The 18212-nt window shown below is 41.6% G+C and overlaps 1 protein-coding gene across 1 annotated transcript in view; it reads left to right on the forward strand.

Annotated features, from left to right (window-relative positions):
* The window catches only part of Dusp16 (dual specificity phosphatase 16), a 79399-nt gene that overhangs the window by 25805 nt on the left and 35382 nt on the right, over positions 1-18212 (forward strand). The window contains exons 2-3 of the mRNA XM_075982509.1: positions 9817-10399; positions 12093-12231. Coding sequence (XP_075838624.1) covers positions 10172-10399; positions 12093-12231 — 367 coding nt within the window. The 5' untranslated portion in view covers positions 9817-10171. The remainder of the gene's footprint in view (positions 1-9816; positions 10400-12092; positions 12232-18212) is intronic.

Consider the following 18212-nt stretch of genomic DNA (forward strand, 5'->3'; position numbering starts at 1 on the left):
GGGATTATTCCTGAGTGTGTGAATGTGAGTAGGTTTCTGAATCTTGTATTTGCTTTTTGTTTTTTTGGGGCAGAGTTTCTTTGTGTACCTTGGTTGTCCTGGAACTAGCCCTGTAGACCAGATTAGCTTTGACCTTACAGAAACCCACCGGCCTCTCCAACTTCAATGTGATAGTTTTTGTTTTATCTTTTTTTTTTTTTTTTAAATGAATGAGTGAATGAAAATCTAGCCACTAGGGTAAAATTTAACAACTAAATAGTCACTTATCCCTGCTGGGAGAGGGAAAAATTAGTTTTCTTTAATAGAGTGACACTGGGTGTATCAACCACTCCAGGACAGACCTCATGTTCAGGGGTTGATAAGGAATTCCACATTGGTTGTTTTGTGTGTGTGTGTGTGTGTGTGTGTGTGCGCGCGCGCGTGTGTGTGCGTTTTTATTTACCTATAGTTTGGTAGGATTTTTTTGTGTGTGTGTGTGTGTGTGTGTGGTGATTGTGGGGGATTTTGTTATATTAGGTTTTGTTTTGAGAAAGAACTTAAAGTTGGGTAGGTGGGGGGAGAGTATCTGGAAGGAGTTGGGGGAGGGGAAGAATATGATCAAAATATATTTAAACTTAAAGATTGTTTTAAACAATAATAATAAATATTGGGAAAGATGGTACTTATAATCCCAGCTCTGGGAAGACAAAGGAAGATCCCTGGGGTTTCTGGTTGGCCAGTCTATCCTAATTTACAAGCCTTAAGTTGCAGTGAGAGCCCGTTTCAAAAAAACAAAGTGAATAGCATCTGATGAATGGCGCCTAAAGTTGACCCCTGGCACCATAAGCATGGACATGCATATAAATACACAATATTTTCTTTTAATGAGTTAATTGTTTCAGTAGGTTTTTTTAGTCGTTTGGTTTTGGTTTTTCGAGATGGGTTCTCTATAATAACAGCTCTGACTGTGCTGGAACTCACTGTAGACCAGGCTAGCCATGAATTCACAGAGATCTGCCTGCCTCTGCCTCCCAAGTGCTGGGATTAAAGGTGTGTGCCACCCAGCCAGATTTTCTTAGAGTAATGGAAAAATTACTCAGCACCCCAGTATTAAATTCTAAGATGGCAAGAATTTTTTACTTGCATAATATATAACTAGGTAATCCATTTACATTTATAATTTGTAACGAACAGTTATTATTTATTGCTACATTTCCAACGCAGTATCTGGCACATTTTAGGTGTCCAGTAATCACTAACTGACTTGTTTACAACCTGTCCGGGAGATGCTCAGGAGGACCAGGATGTACACATTAGTCTCCCTTGACTCTAACTTGTAAATCTCTCCTCACCACCAGCTTACCTCTATCATGAAAAGCCTTCCAGAACATTTTCTGTGCTCCCAGAGTAAACCTTTTCCTCTTGCCTGGTGGCTCCCTCCTAGGAATCCTTGCATTCCCTTTCCCAGATGACCACCCCATATCCAGGCTCCTCTTCTAGTGGGCAGGACCTTAAGTTTTCAGGGTGCTAGGAGGAAGCATGAGCTGTGGGTGCAGGAGCATGGGTGATGGAGGAAAGGGGAAGGTAGTGTGGGAAGGATCAGGGCTCAGGTGGGTCAGGGAACACAGGTCATCTAAGCAAACAGGAAACAATGCTGAGAAGGAAGACATAAGCTCCTGCTGAGCCAGTCCCGAGAATATGCTGCTCCTGGCTAGCAGAAACTTTTTTTTTTTTTTTTTGGTTTTTCAAGACAGGGTCCTCAGATCTGGTTATGTCTCAAAGGAGAGTTAATCTTTGAAAGTGAGCTGCTGTTCCACCTCCTCTGTGGTTCTCCGGGAACAACGTGAAAACAGCCTGAACGCGGTGACCGCTTTTAGCAGTGCTGCCTGTCAGTGGGAGGCTGGCTTTACTGTGCTTTTGTTTCCATGTCTTCGCTGGTTGTCTGGGTAGAGCTGCTTCAAGCAGTCTCTTCTGATACACCATCGCGTGTCAGTGTTTGTCTTCTGGTTTGGGATAAGAAAATGTGGACAAAACATGTTCAAGGCTGTTTTGGTTAGGGTGGGTTTTAATTGAACATATTTACTAACATGAGATCTCTGAATTTCCGTCAGGTTTTTGGTTTAGAATTTTTATACCGACAGTGTTGGGGATTGGTTCAGGGCCTCACTCTGCTATTAAACCATACACTCAGCCGTCTGTCGGTTCTCTGAACTCCACAAATACAACAGTCAAAGCCTAAGGTGTTCTTGCCGGCTTCCCGGCAGCGAGTCTAGTCCTCCCTGTAGACTTGTACTGTTTCCTGTTACTAGCATCCCTTTAGAACTCCCCTAAAAGTCTCTTTTATTTTGTAGTCTGTTTCGTCGATTTTTATTGGTGGGGGAGAGGAAATTAAGTCTAGTTTAATAGACTTCTCACCTGATTCTAACCTTCTCCCATGACTTGCTGAGAATTTGAAGTTGAACTCTAGTCCCACAAACAAGACTGAATCTTTTTCTTCAAGAATGGGTCTTGGAAGCACCATTTGGGCATAGGGATGCTCTCCCTTCCTTGAGCATTTCCCTTTGTAAAGGAAATACTTAAAATGTGCGTTTGAATGTAGAGCAAGAACCCAATTGCTCTGCCTTCTAACACTTTCCAGATGCCATTTTGAAATGTTTGTGGGGCCTCCTTTCTTACCCTGCTTGTCTTAGGCCATGTGGGTGAGTTCAAGGCAGCAGTACCCAGTAGCAGACCTTATTGTTATCACGACTAGAAGGAAAAGGGGAATTTTTTGTAATTTTATGTGCAGTTGTGTTTTGCCTGCATATGTGTGTAAGAGTGCCAGAAGAACTGGAGTTACAGATAGTTGTGAGCTGCCATGTAAGTCCTGGAAATTGAATCCGGGTCCTTCGAAAGAGCATTCAGTGCTCTTAACCATTGAGCATCTCTCTAGCACCTGGAACTTTCTAGTTTTGCAGTTGCTTATGTCCTCATTTGACTGACCTTGGAATCATGGTCGTGTTATTGGAAAGTTTAAGAGAAAAAGGCTTCATCTAAGAAAATGTTTAATAGACTCATTTAATAATAATCTGGGGGTGGGGAGGTCCTAGCAAGATCTGGGGCTACAGAGCTACAACCTCTCTGGAGGTTGAGGCAGGAGAATTGCAAGGTCAAGACTGCCTAGGCTACAGAGCAAGTTCAAGACTAGTGTAGAAAACTTTACAAGATCCCCTCAAAATAGAAAGTTAAAAAAAACCCAAAACAACAACAACAACAAAAAACCCAAACAAACAAAGCAAAACAAACCAGAATAGGATAATACAGCTGAGGTGAAGATGCTTACCTAGTGCACATGAGGACCCTGGGTTAAATCCCTAGAACTGGGGTGGGGGTGGGGAGTCTAGTTATATACACTGCTGGCTGCATGTACCGAGGAAAGTCAACTCAAATGTCTTCCTCTTAATTACGTTAAAGGCAAATAGTTGGTGCTTTTTAAAAATTAATCTTTATATTGTTCTTTTAATAAAATAAACTTCACTTTTTTTTTTTGCGGGCGGGGGAGAGTAGTCTGAATTGGGTTATGAGGCGTGTGCCTCACCTCAGCCATTGAACTCGCGCCGCCGGCCATGAGTCTGTTCCAAGCTCAGGCGAGGGGGGCATCCGCCCGCCATGGGGGTGCGGGCCTCTCCTGCCCAGTCTGCCCGCGCGCGGAGCCCTGCTCTCTGGGAACTCACCTCCCCACTCGTGGAGGGCCCTGTTAGGGCCACGGGGGCCCCAGTCTCAGACCCTCCCAGGGGCCGGGGAATGAGGAGCACCCAGCGCGTGGCCCCGCCGATGAGCTTCCTCCGCCCAATAAACTCCACCTTTCCACTCACAACAAAGTCAGTAGTATGTTTGACTGATGTATTTCAGAGTTATTTATAGAGTAAATTTTGATGAATCTAAACATTAAATATATTACATAAAACTACTAAAGTTATAAATTTAAGGGGTAAGTTATTCAGTGTTTGATGTTAGCTGTCACAGCATAAATTATTTGATGAAATGTAAATTATACTAGGAACGGTATTTCTTAATCTTTTAATCTTTGTGTACGTGTATGATGTGTGTGTTGGTGTATCTGAGTATGGTGCACATGCCACCACGACACGTCAGATGTCGGAGGATGGCCTCAGGTGTGGATTCTTGCCTTTCAGACTGTGATCTCTTGTTCACTATTGCATACATCAGGTTTCTGGTTTGTTATTTTCTGAGGATTCTCCTGTGTCTGCCTCCATCCTATTGAAGGGGCAGTGGGATTACAGTACCTGTTTGGTGTTATGTAGGTGCTGTGGTTCTGAACTCAGGTCCTCATTCTTGTACAGGAAGCGCTTTACCCACTGAGCTATTTCCTCAGCCTACAAAAAGGTCAGTTTGCCTGCCTGCTTTCTCCCGTCCTCCTCTTTCTTTTTTCTCTTTGCTTCTCCTTTTTGGTATGAGTGTTTTGCCTGAATGCATGTGTGCATACAATGTGCTTGCCTGGTGTCCACAAAGGTCAGAAGTAGTTGTTGACTTCCCTGCAACTTTGAGCTACCTTGTGGATGCTGGGAGCTGAACTCAGGTCCCCTACAAGAGCAGCAAATGCTCTTAACCATGACATCACTTCTCCAGGACCAAAACATAGTTGTCTTTAGTTGTTAGGTACCTAGATACAGAGCTAATTGAACAGATATAGTTCTAGGGGAAAGAGGGCATTGTCTTTTAAGTTTGTTATCTACATATTTCGTTTAGATTTCTGAAATGGTATATATAGAAGACTTATGGGTATATTGATTGGTTCGGTTTCTAATGAGATGAAATGTTTTATTTTTTTATTAGTCTTGTGAATGAAAAAAAGCAAGATATAAAAGCTATAGTCGGTGAACTTATCTGAACAAAGGAGAAAAAAATAACATTTTTGTTTTCTATGCTTATTTTTAAAAAATCTTAGGAAGAACAGTGGTCTCCAGTTATGTGTTTAAAAAAACAGATAAGAAGCATCTACAACGTAACACATTTAAAAAACCTCAGAATAGTGTTAGAAGTTTCAGTCTTGTGACAATTTGTAACACTCTCATCAAGATCCAACTTGTAGACATGTTATGCGTGCAATTTTAGATTTTTCAACCATTTAAATATATATGAAAAATAGAAGGAAGTAAAAGCTTTAAAATTTGGCTAAGTAGTAGGTTATAAGAATTTAAACTCAGCCGGAGGCTTCTTTGATGTCTGTGGTCAATGTTACTTGAAGGTTATGTGAATGTCTGTGGTCTGTGCTGCTGCCTGAAACCATGTTGGTGTTTGAAGGGCCGTGCTGCCAATAAGGCCGTGTCTGGGTCCGTGGTTCTGCTGCAGCTGGGGTTCATGTTGATGTCTGTGGCCCGTGTTACCACTGAAAGCCTGGCGGATGTCTGTTTTCTGTGTTGCCACCTGAAGCCATGTTGATGTCTATGGGCTGGGTTATCACTGGGGACCATATTGGTGTCTGTGGCCTGTGCTGCCACCAAGGGTTATGCTGGTGTCAATGGCCTGTGCTGTGCTATCCAGAGACCGTGTTGAAGTTCGTAGCACATGCTGGCACTGGAGACCATGTGGATGTCATGGTCTATGCTATTGCCGAAAACCATGTGTAAGTGCATGATCTGTGTTCCTGCTGACTGTAAAGGGCAAAGAAACTACTTTTGTAATATTGACTACAGACTCACAGTTGAGAAAGGGGGACATAGAAGGCTTCTGTGACAACCCCTATCCTCCCTCACCTCCAAAAAGTTAACAGCCTAGATCGAAAACCATCGAAGAGAGCTCTTAAAATTAGTGATCAGGATGCTGGAGTATAGCTCCAAAATTGACGGCTTCTGGTGGGGGGTACAGGTGGGGAAGGATCTGACCACGGGGAGTTTGACCATGAGTGAGTATATTGTAGAACAAATTGGACTTTTTTTTTCTTCTTTTTTGGGGCGGGGTCACAAGGGTGGAGAGTTTAAAAAAAATTAAACGAAAAAGAATTTATGCTCGTGTGATTCAGTTTAAGAATATTTATTCCTTGAACTTTGAGTAGAAATTTTGAGGAGGACTGTCAAGATGGCTTATCCGATAGAAGCATTTGCTGTACAAGAAGCCTAACAACCTGAGCTTCAGACTCCAGACCCTCATGCAATGGGAGGAGAGAGCCAACTCCAAAGGTTGCTCTCTGACCTCTGCATGCTAATTGTGGCATAGTCACAGACACATCAGACATGTCACCCACAGACATGAGGCAGAGAATGAGGAAGTTTGGAGGTGAAGTTAGTTGGATTGTTTTGCAAACAATGAACTATTTGCTTGCCCTTTTAAAATCCCACATTAAGCAAAAAAAAAAAAAGTCTGAAAACAAAGCCACCACAAATAGACCTCTGATCTCAGGGTATTGGCATTCTTCAACAATAATTGAAGAGAATTTTTAATTTCTGGATAAGCAGGTGTACTCTATCCACAGATATACCCAGCCTGCGGGGTAGAAGCAGACTGTGAGTATTTCGTTAAAATTTTCTATTGATAAAGAAAAGAGGTTAAGATCATCGATACCTCACTCTCTCCAGCCCTTTGTCAGGCTTCTGTCACATATTCAAGTTAGGACTACAGAAAATCAGATCTGGGTGTAAAGGGACAAGAGAACTCCAGCTGACTTCGGCCCAGTACTAAATGTGTACAAATGTACTTCACTCTCGTTCCTGTGCTTAAGTTATATCCCGTGTTAGAGTGACTGAGCAGAGAAAGATCCTTTCTTGGTCAGGACAAGAGTCTTTCTGTATCTGCAGGAGCCAGCTAGGGCCATTTCATGCCTGAAGAACTGTCTGCTGAAGGGGAGCAAAGACGAGCATTTTCTGATTCAGCTTGTGCGTGTTTGCTATCTTCTCTTTTTGTCTCGATCTCCTAACCCAGATCCCTGCTGTGTCTCATCCTGATTTTATCACTGAGAGGAGCCAACCACACTCAGAGACCCAGTGCTGTGGGTGGAATCAGCTTGCTCTTGTTCTCAGATTTCTGCTTTCTGTGCTCTCTGGGCACCTTGTGTACAAGTCACATCATTCTTCCCCCGTCCAGAGAGAAAACTGGGTAACCCAGCAGTAGAAGCTCTGGTTTGAAAGTCAGGCATCCTCAGTGTAGGGACTTTGGTTGATCTGTGTCACTGAGCAATCAGGACTGTATTCAGTCCTGTGGACGTGTTGGGTACTTTGCTAAAGTTTGTTGATTGCCAAGACAAATTTCTTGCTCTAGCTTCTTCAGTTGAACTTAGAGGTGACTCTCATTCCTCACTGACATAAAAGTGTATTGAAAATAAATATAATAAAATTAATTGAAGTGAAAGTTGCAGGTTAGTAGACAAGACATGGACTTACAATATACTAAATGTAGGATTTGTAAAATAAGATTTCTCAGGGACTTCTTTGTCAGGCTTTGTGAGAAAGGACTATAGGAGAGTGGAATTCTGTTTTCGTCACTCAGTGATGTCTCTTTTAAAAGAAAATACTTAAGTGTATCGATGTTTTGTCTACATGTGTGTCTGTGCACCACGTGTGTGCCTGGTGCTTGAGAAGGTGTCAGAAGAAGGTCTTGGATGCCCTGGGAGTAGAGTTAGAGATGGGCTCTGTGAGAGCTGCTGGAGTTCTCAATACTGAACCGTGTCTCTAGCCTTCTTGATTCCAGACACGAGTGAGCTTTGTTCACCAGTGCTGCCTCCCGCGTCTGAGACAGAGACTCTAACCACAGAGCCCAGACTGGCCTGGAATTCAAAATTCCTTCTTTTTCAGCCCCTTGAGTCCTAGCATTAAAGATAGGTGCTGTCATGCCCAGCTTCACCAGTGCTTCCTTCTGGAGTGCAGTTTTCCTCCTCCCTCTTTCTGATGATGGTCCCTTTCATTTATGAATCTTAGATAAATTAGGCAGTTGTGAAGAAAAAAGAGTCACTGCTGCATCTGCATTTCGTAGAAGCTACAAAGCCAGTACATTCCAGGCCACTTCTCTTTATAGCCTGGTCTCTTTTTCTCCATGCCCCGAGCTTGAAATTTAAGTTTAAAATGAGAGAATATGACCTTAATCTCTACCATCTTGTTCTGAAATCAGGTAATCAAATATTTATTTATAATCTTAAATTGTCCTTGGAACAAGAAAGGTTTTACTTATTATTAAAGTTAAATCGAGCATCTTATCTACAAGAAGAGTGGAAGTAAGAAATTAATATAAGCCATTTTCACCAAATGCTCATCTCTAATGACTGCTAACAGCGAATGTCTCCTTCTAGACAGAGAATATTTCTTGTAAAGAAAATGGACCAGGCCGGGCGGTGGTGGCGCATGCCTTTAATCCCAGCACTCGGGAGGCAGAGGCAGGTGGATCTCTGTGAGTTCGAGGCCAGCCTTGTCTACAAGAGCTAGTTCCAGGACAGGCTTCAAAACCACAGAGAAACCCTGTCTTGAAAAAACCAAAAAAAAAAAAAATTAAAAAAATTAAAAAAATAAAAGGAATAAAGAAAAAAATGGACCAGGAGAGATACAAATCTCAGAATATGAAAGCCTAGGACCTGACCCACTAAACCTCACTTAGTGTTACTTAGGAAATGGTTCCTTACAAGAGTTTGATGAGATAGGGGAAGCATTTTAAAGGCTCTGCCTGCTATCTTCAAGTTCTAGGTTAAGGGGCTTAGTTAGGGTTTCTGTTGCTCTGAAGAGACACCGTGACCACAGCAACTTGTAGAAAGGAAAACATTTAGTTCCGGCTTGCTTACAGTTTCAGAGGTTCAGTCCATTGTCATCCTGGTGGGACATGGCATCATGAAGGCAGACATGGTTCTGGAGAAGAATTCTACATCTTGATCTGCAGGCAACTGTGACACACTGGGTGTAACTTGAGACCTCAAAGCCCACCCCCACAGTGATACACCTCCTAGTAGTGCCACTCCCTATGGGGGTCCTTTTCTTTCTAACCACCGTGTGTGTGTGTGTGTGTGTGTGTGTGTGTGTGTGTGTGTGTGTGTGTGTGTGTGAGAGAGAGAGAGAGAGAGAGAGAGAGAGAGAGAGAGAGAGAGAGAAATTTTCTAAGGCTAGAAGTCAATGATTCTCCTGAGAATGAGGTATGAAAACTGGAGGGGAAGTCTATGACAGGTCAACAAACTTGAGATGGAGAGATGGGCTTGGGAAGGAGATGGCCAGGGCTATGGCTGTGAAACCAACTGCCGTAGAGCTGTGTACATCACTGGCCTTCTGCAGTGATGTACACATCAGCCATTTCTTTTTAAATCCCTTTCTTCTTAAAGGGTAGCTGAAATTTGTGGAGCCTTGCTTTCTGACCCTTCTCGAGGGGCTACTGTTTGCACCTGTCCACTCAGCACAGGAATTCTTAAGCCAGGAGAAAAATTTTTTTTCTCCTAATAATATGGAATTGCTAACCTAAATCTTTGCTGTTGCTCTGTGCAGGTTTTTTGTTTTTGTTTTTAGACATATGTAAGTAAAATGCAAGAAAACCATTTGGAATAGTAATACTTTGACCTGCCTTTTTTTAGCCCTTTAGTTTTATACAAATCATTTAGTTTGGGGTCTCAGGTGATTATAATTATGAATGCTATGTATTGTTTTCTTGAAGTTTTTATATTTTGAGGTTAAAACTGAATTAATAGTATACTCTTTTTTCCCTCTTGAAACTTTGTCTACTTGATCTTTTTGTTTGTTCAAATGAAGCATGCATTAAGTAGGGAATTAGATTAATGAAGTAAATATTATGAGTCACAACTCTCTAATCTGATACTCATTCTTATTTTTCTGACCCCGTGTTTTGTGTTCTGTCTTTCTTTCTCTCTTCATATAGGTTGTCAGTCCAGTGTGAAGCTGCGGAGTGAGGGAGCAAAGGTAAAGGATGATGTAATGCCCTGGCTGCCCTAAAGCATCTTTTGTTGTGGATGGTTATTCCCGTCATCTCTTTATGAATCAAATGTGAGGGGCTGCTTTGTGGAAGGAGTCCTGTGCAAGAGTGCATCGACAGGAAAGAGAGACATTCAGCTGGAGGGCTCTTGCTGAAATGGGTTTAACTCTGTGTTGCCAGTCACCACTAGCCTGACCTCATACATTCTTAACAATGGAGTGGCTGAGCCTTTGAGCACACCACCATTACATCATTGGGGCAAATTAAAGAACGAGGTGGGAAAAGAGGACTTATTGTTGTCATGGCCCATGAGATGATTGGAACTCAAATTGTTACTGAGAGCTTGGTGGCTCTGCTGGAAAGTGGAACGGAAAAAGTGCTGCTAATTGATAGCCGGCCATTTGTGGAGTACAATACATCCCACATTTTGGAAGCCATTAATATCAACTGCTCCAAGCTGATGAAGCGAAGGTTGCAACAGGACAAAGTATTAATTACAGAACTTATCCAGCATTCTGCAAAACAGAAGGTAAATTCTTTTATGACTTTTTAAATTAAATGGACATATTGAGGAAATAATTTCAATTGAAGCTTCATTTTTAGTACAAAAAGTAATTTGAGGAAATTTTGGTTTCTTTTTAGATGTTAGCAATCTTGCAATACTTAAAAATAAATTAACAATCGCACTGTCACATTAAGAATATTTTAAACTAAGTCAGGCATTGTGACTTATGCCTATATGTAATCCTGACATGGGAGGTTAATGGGGAGGATTGCCACAAGTTCAAGGCAAGGTTGGGCTACATAGTAAAATCCTGTCTCAAAAATGTCAGGGGAAGACAAAATAATATTTTACATGATAGTTAATTTATTGTAATTTGGACATATACTGTATTTATTTGTATATTAATGTCTCGATGAAATCAATTTAAACAACATTTTGTCTTTCTCTAAATCCACTGAAAGTCATTCTTTTCATGTGCTCTGAAAGTAAGAACTAATAATTAGAAGTGGAATTAACATTCATATGTGGTAAAACTGGTTGAGGCATTATGTTTGGGAAATTATTATTCTTGGAATAATAAAGTATTGTGCATACATGGGCTGTTCCTTCCCCTCCCCTTTTGTTTTTCTAAACGAAGTTTTATATGGCTCAGGTTGTTCTCAAAGTTGCTATATGGCTAAGGATGGCCTTGAACTCCTGATAAGTGCATCTTTTAATGAACAGCATCTTCTATCACATAGGCTTTTTTTCTTGTTACCTAGGAACCGTGTGCGTGCGTGCGTGCGTGCGTGCGTGCGTGTGTGTGTGTGTGTGTGTGTGTGTGTGTGTGAGTGATGTGCGCACACATCATGGAGGTCAGAAGAAAACCTTGGGTATTATCCTGGGAAATGTAATCTACCTCCTTTTGAGATGAAATTTCCTCCTAGCTTGGAATTCAGCAGTTTAGGCTAGACTGGTAGATCCCAGTGATTGAACTCGGATCGCCAGACTCCTATAGTAGCTATTTTAACAAACCAACCTCCCTCCTTCCTTCCCTCCCTCCCTCCTTTTCTTTCTTCCTTCCTTCTTTCCTTCTTTTTTTTTTTTTTTTTAAAGAGACAGGGTTAAAAAGAGAGAGACAGAGAGACAGGGTTTCTCATAGCTTTGGAGCTTTGGAACTCACTCTGTAGACCAGGGTGGCCTCAGACTCACAGAGATTCACCTACCTCTGCCTCCCGAATGCTGGGATTAAAGGCATGCGCCACCACTGCCTGGTTTAACATGTTTCTTTAGGTGAAGGATTGTTATTTTTATTTTGCAAATTATATCATTTGTCAACTTTACCCTTTTACCAAATTTTCAGCGCATCATAAAAGTGGCATCAATTTTGCCTTTGGAAAAAATAATTTTTACAAGCACTTAACCGCTTCTGTGCTAATTATATCCAGTAAATTAATTGAATCTGATTTTTATTCAAGTTATTAATGGAAAACAAGTCATTGTTTCAAAATCAGTAAAATGTGAGCTTTTACAAAGCCAGTGGCTTGTTAGATTATTTTTCTCAAACCATCCCCTACGCCCTAATCCCTCTTTGAGACAGTCACAAGAAGTCCAAACTGGCTTTGAATTTGTGTTAGGTGAGCGTGACCTTGACTCCTGATTCTTCCTTTCACCTTCCAAGTGCTGGGACTGAAGGCTCACACCTTCCTTCTTAACAAGCTTCCCATTTGCATTTTAGGTTGACATTGATTACAACCAGAAGGTGGTAGTTTATGACCAGAGTTCCCAGGATGTTGCCTCTCTGTCGTCAGACTGCTTTCTCACTGTCCTCCTGGGTAAACTGGAGAAGAGCTTCAGCTCTGTCCGTCTGCTTGCAGGTGAGTGTGTGCAGCTGGAAGGACCTGCTGGCCTTTGTTGTTGTGTGACAGCGGTACCACAACTGGTGTGTAAAGTGAACTGCAGCTTTTGATGAATGGTCCATTGATCTTAGATACTGTTATTTCTCCACATTAAATTAGTCAGTGGTGTTTTACTTTGTTTTTTGTTTGATTTTGATGCAGGGTCTCACTTTGTAGCCCAGGTTGCCCTCAAGATTGAAGTAGTTCTCTGCCTCAGCTTCCTAGTACTGGAATTACAGGTGTGAGCCATCACCCCTGGCTCAGAGTGATCTGGCCAGCGTAAATTCCTCTTGGCATTTTATTAGCTGGAAATGTCACATAAGGCCAGCTCAGAGCCACTTGCTTTTGTCTGATGATTTTATGTGTCCCTGCTGTGTAAGAATACTGAGTAATCTACATCTCGGCTCCTGTGAATTCTCTCCCTGTGGCCAGAGCCACAGCCTTACAGTGTCAAACACTTGAAAAAGACTCCAGAGACTTCTTGGGCATATGAATAATAAAATCAGGAACAAATTGTGCAGATTGTTTCTTCAAATTATTATGTAGATTTTAAAAAACTTATTTACTTATGTATTTGTGTATGTGTGTGATTTTTGGTTTTTTTTTTTATGCTTAGAAAAAGGTTTCAATATATAAATGCTAAGCAACTGGGTCATTTTGTAAGGCACATGGGAAGGACTGCTCTCCCCAAGAAAGAGCAGTGTGGCAGGTGCATCTCATGGAATTTGAACAAAACTGTTCATCCTTGGCTTACTTGTTGCAGACTGGCTCTCCATGGGGCTTGTAGAAGATCAGAGTGCAAAGCTAAACCACTAGTTAGCCATAGAAGCCAGACAGTGGTGGCACACACCTTTAATCCCTGTACTCCAGAGACAGAGGTAGAGGAATCTCTGTGAGTTCAAGGCCACCCTGGGCTACACAAAATTGAATCTGCCTAAAATAGAAACAGAACTCACAAAAAGGTGATTCCAATACTAGGGAGGTGGAGACAGGAGTGATATGTCTGGGCAGAGAGAGGAATATAATATGGGAGGAGACAGGAGCTCAGATGCAGTCTGAGGATTTTTAGAGACAGCAGCAGTCTGAGGATTCCTAGAGACAGGGTCACCCCTTTGGTCTGAGCATTGGTAGAGGTGAGAACTCTCTAGTTGTTGGCTGCTCTGCTTCTCTGATCCTTCAGCTTTTACCCCCTTAATATCCGACTCTGGATTCTTATTATTAAGAACAATTAGAATTTATGCTACAGGGGCAGGCACACAGAATGGTAAATACAGTTGACCAATGTGTTGGACCTTAACATAAAGCTGCTACCAGACAGATTCCAGCCATAATACCCACGAGGTTTTTTTTGTTTTTTTTAATGTGACCTGAGAAAAGATATAGGTATTGTCATTTTCCACCTTTGGTGTTTATTGGAAGGAGGATAGAGTGAGCTTGATTTGTTATTGGTGATTAGATTAGGTCAGTTGTTGGTGTATGAATTGTTTTTAAATTTAACACTGTGAAATTCCATACAGATTTAGATAAAATCTCCGGTTCTGTCACACATTTTTGCTTCAGTTCTCTAGGAGGAAGGATAGTTTTTGTTTGTTAGTTTTTGTTTTGTTTGCCTTTCCCCCCCCTCAGGTCATCTCTAACCACATCTTATATTTATGCTTTGATTCTCTCGGGTCTCTATGAATGGTAGTTTATAGAGTTCTATGACTACAATTTCTGATATTTTGCCTGTCTCTGTTTATAGATGTGTGTAATGCTTAGCAGATGTTCTAGCACTGAGCCTAATCAACCTCTGCCCTTTCACCCATCTTTTTTTTTTTTTTTTTTTTTTTAGTTTTTTCGAGACAGGGTTTCTCTGTGGGTTTGGAGCCTGTCCTGGCACTAGCTCTTGTAGACCAGGCTGGCCTCGAACTCACAGAGATCCGCCTGCCTCTGCCTCCTGAGTGCTGGGATTAAAGGCGTGCGCCACCACCGCCCGGCCCATCTTGATAGGCACTTTTTAAAGGGGTATATAAGAGCGCTAGCTGTGACAACTGTTCGAATTCAACTAAGGGTATATTTGGTACTCATTTCGAGTTTTTGTAACCACCGTGATGGACTTTACCTCAGAGGGCTCTTAGTGAGTGCAAGGTTTCTTGTGATCTTGCTTCACTAATCCATGAAATGAGAGGATCACTCACATTGGACAAGCACAGTATTTACTGAACCATACCCCTAGTCCCAGTCTTTAAAGAGTTGGTCTGTCAGGACATCCACCCTGCCCTTTTGAAACATTTTCCCTGTGGGAGTTCTGACCTGACAGCTTGGTCAACAGATAGCCATTCTGTGGATGTGTTCACAGTGAGTTTCTGGGTAGATGTCTTACGGGCCTTTATTTATTCCCTTTGCTGAAGAGCATCCCTTTGTTTTGTGAAAAGGTTATCAGTCATGTGTGACTTTGGGAGAGGTTCTCACTGGGTTACAAGGGAGAATGAGGGTTCAGTCTAGGTAGCTGGACCAACCGTATGACAGACCGAGTCAGAACACCTCATTCCCATTTCATGTAAGAAACTTTGCCTAGATGTGTGGAGTGCTAGGTGAATGGGAAGAGAGTGTCGGGTCAGGTGAGATTAGAAGTCGCTGAAGGTAGAGCAAGCAGGATGCAGCTGCTCTGCTCTGTACTGGATCCAGTGCCCATTTCTGCTGTTTGATCTGTCGAAATAAAGCTCAGGCTTGTGAGGAAGAGAGAGGCGGGACGAAGAGAGTACAAACAAGCCATTTCAGTGTTTGACGACACCTTTACTCTAAACCTTAGATATGGACAGAAGGAAGGGCTGAAAGGAAGAAAGCAAGACTGGACGAGTAAAAGCAGAGTCAGGTCGTCTGAAGGGCTTGGTGCCAAGGCTAGCACTGCCTCCTAGGTTTCTGACGTCTTTATCGACACAGTCCATGAAGCTGAGAAAAACAGGGGCTATGTTTTTACTCTGCCTCTCGTGGCTGAATGTCTGTAAAAAGTCATTTAGCTGGACTTACAGGTTTTTTTTTTCTTTTCCAGCTATCAAAAAATAGATGCTTCACTTTGAGAATATTTTTGTGAGAATCAGATAGTGCATGTGAAATCTGTTTCCGTAGTCTTTTTGAAGATGGTCACCATTTCAAACTAGAAGACAATAATAATCAGTTGCTAACATTGACTTATGGATCAGCTATTTTTGGTTTTGTTAACCTTAAGAAAACTTTAAAAAACAAACTTTTTTCTTGGCTTTTACTTACCCACTGTTGATCACTTTATCATCTTAGTCTTTTTGTCCTTGTCCTTGTCTAAGTGCTAGATTTATTTCACAGAACTTAAATAAATATAGGAGAAAAGCTCCTTTAACTCTGGCTAACGTATATGCAGAAATGGATTAATTTGATAACAAGTAGGTTAAAAGATAATCTACAGATAAACAATACTATTCTGTTTCTTTTCTCCCAGCTTTTTTTTTTGTTAGTCTTGAGATATACCCACATTCACATCTCGTGATCCTCCTGCCTCCACTTCATATCCTACCCACATGTGCTGCCCCAGCCTGCGTGTGGCACTCAGTCTTCTTGCCCAGCCTCTGGAGTGTTGGAATTACGGGTGGTGTAGCCGTGCCCGGCTCTCTTTCCCTGCTGAGTAGATGCAGAAGGGCAGCTTTGCTGTAGTGCAGTGGTAGTGTTTGTGCTTCACATGTAAGGTCCCCGGTTGACTCTCATCATCCCCTTGTTTCTAGAAGGAATGGTGGAGAGGATAGGCCCATGCACTCGCTGCCTTTCCTCTCCCCTTCCCTCCTCCTCATCTCCCCCTCCCCTTCTCCTCATAGAAGTCAAGCTTAGGGCAAATTCTGAACCACTCAGCTGTATCCCTAACTCATTTCTGTCCTGTGATGAGTAACAGGATAACTGTACAGCAGATAAAACTCACAGATGAATCACAGACTTCCGCTCTTTCACATGCAAGGGAGTGGCTCAGTGACCTGAGTCTTCAATTTCTCACCATTGCCTAAGGCTCATACCTACAAGTATTTCCAGAATCTTTTAGAGTTTTCTTAAGTCTAGATTGGGAATCAAGAGTGCTTTCTCTGTCTCTCTCTCTGTGTCTGTCTGTCTCTCTGTCTCTATCTCTTTTTGAAACAGGCCTTTCTATGTAGTGCTGGTGGTCCTGGAATATCTAGACCAGGCTGGCCTCGGACTCACAGAGATGGTCCTGCCTCTGCCTCCCGAGTGCTAGGATTAAAGGCATGCGCCACTACTGCCCGGCTGTATATTGAGTCTTTATGTATTTTAAATGGATCTAGAGTGATTTAATAGCGTTGTTAATAAATGTTAAGTTTCTATTTTACAGAATTACTGCACTTCCCAAGGAAAGCATAATAGAAATAACTTTTTTCTTGTTATAGAGTTGCTATTTGTGCTACTCTTATTAATTCTATTATCTAGTATGACGTCTCTTCACTTTGAAAATGAAATAACATTTTCAGTCATTCCACACCAAAACTTGTAGCATCTGGTAAAAGATTAAAATAAATATATTTCAATAAAAGCACTCCAGTTATTCAGAATTGGTTATTATTTGTCAGAAACCAAACAAAAAACCAAAAAAAAAAATTGAAGTGACTGAGAGTCACAGAAAATAGAAAAAACATTTACATATACAATGGAATTATTTAGCCTTACAAAGCAAAGGGCTGGGGGTTACAGCTCAATGGTAGAATATTTGCCCAACATAGTTGTTGCTCTGGGATCAAGCTCAGGATTGGGGAAAGAAAACTCACGCTATTTTCTGTACCACGAACCAGTAAAGAAAAATGCCGAGTGATCAGCCAGGTATAGAGGAGCAGTGCCGCACCAGGACAGAGAGGGTTGAAGTCAGGCCTGTAAGTGGAAGCAGAAGTGTGAGGAGTTTAGGTGATCAATCAGACCCTGCTTAAAAACACAAACATAAACAAAGCAAAAAGGAAACAGTTGAATGGGTGCTGATTAAATGATCTGAGCTATTGAGTAGGTTTCTAGAGGTTGCAACTTGGTGAGTATAGTGAATAATATACTTGAAATCTGCTAAGAGAATAGGATGTGTTAATATTAGAGCCACAAAAAAGATAGTATATAAACTACGGAAACATTTTAAAATTTGTATCAAATGATTACTTATAAAAATATAAGTTTTACTTGCCAGTTATACTTAAGCAAATTAGACAAAAAAGAATCACTATTGCCTACTAGTTGCCATGGATTTGCCTGGTGTTTTCTGAATCTTAGTTTGCATGAAATTATTTAAATTAGATTGTCTTTCTGCATTTGTTATCTGCTGGTGTGTTTGTCACTTCCTAGCTACCAGTGACTAAGACATAATGCCTGAGAGCATGCCTTTTGATAAATCGGGCTACAGAGCCAACTAAAGTTGTTACTTGTTTCCTCATGCCTACATTTTCACAAGCCAAACAAAAGTACCCTGGAAGACAACAGTGACATCATCTACTTTCACCCCACTTTTGCCAGTTAGGTGCTCTGGAGAGATGCCAGGTCTAGGTATATTTAGCTTTTTTACTACGAGCCTTCAGAATTTGATGGGCACATTTGTGGTTGTGCTGTGCACCTGGCTCTAGGGAAGGGGCCACTGGGAGAGCAAAGGCTTGTCCCTGTCCTTGAGAGTTTCCTGGCTAATTTGGGGAAACATTTAAATAGAATAAAACAAAGGGAAGCACGTGGTTATGTGCTGTGTGATATGGTGATAAGAGACAGTTCAGTGTGAAGTCTGTAGAAATAGGGGAAGATAGGGCTGGAGAGAATGGCTCAGTGGTTAAGAGTACTGACTGCTCTTCCATAGGATCTGGGTTCAATTCCCAGCACGTGGCAGCTCACAACTGTCTGCAACTCCAGTTCCAAGGGATTCAGTACCCTCACACAAACTTACACACAGGCAAAACACCAATAAAATAAAAATAAATCTTTAAAAAAAT

The sequence above is a fragment of the Microtus pennsylvanicus genome, chromosome 8, assembly GCF_037038515.1.
Source record: "Microtus pennsylvanicus isolate mMicPen1 chromosome 8, mMicPen1.hap1, whole genome shotgun sequence".
Taxonomy (NCBI): domain Eukaryota; kingdom Metazoa; phylum Chordata; class Mammalia; order Rodentia; family Cricetidae; genus Microtus; species Microtus pennsylvanicus.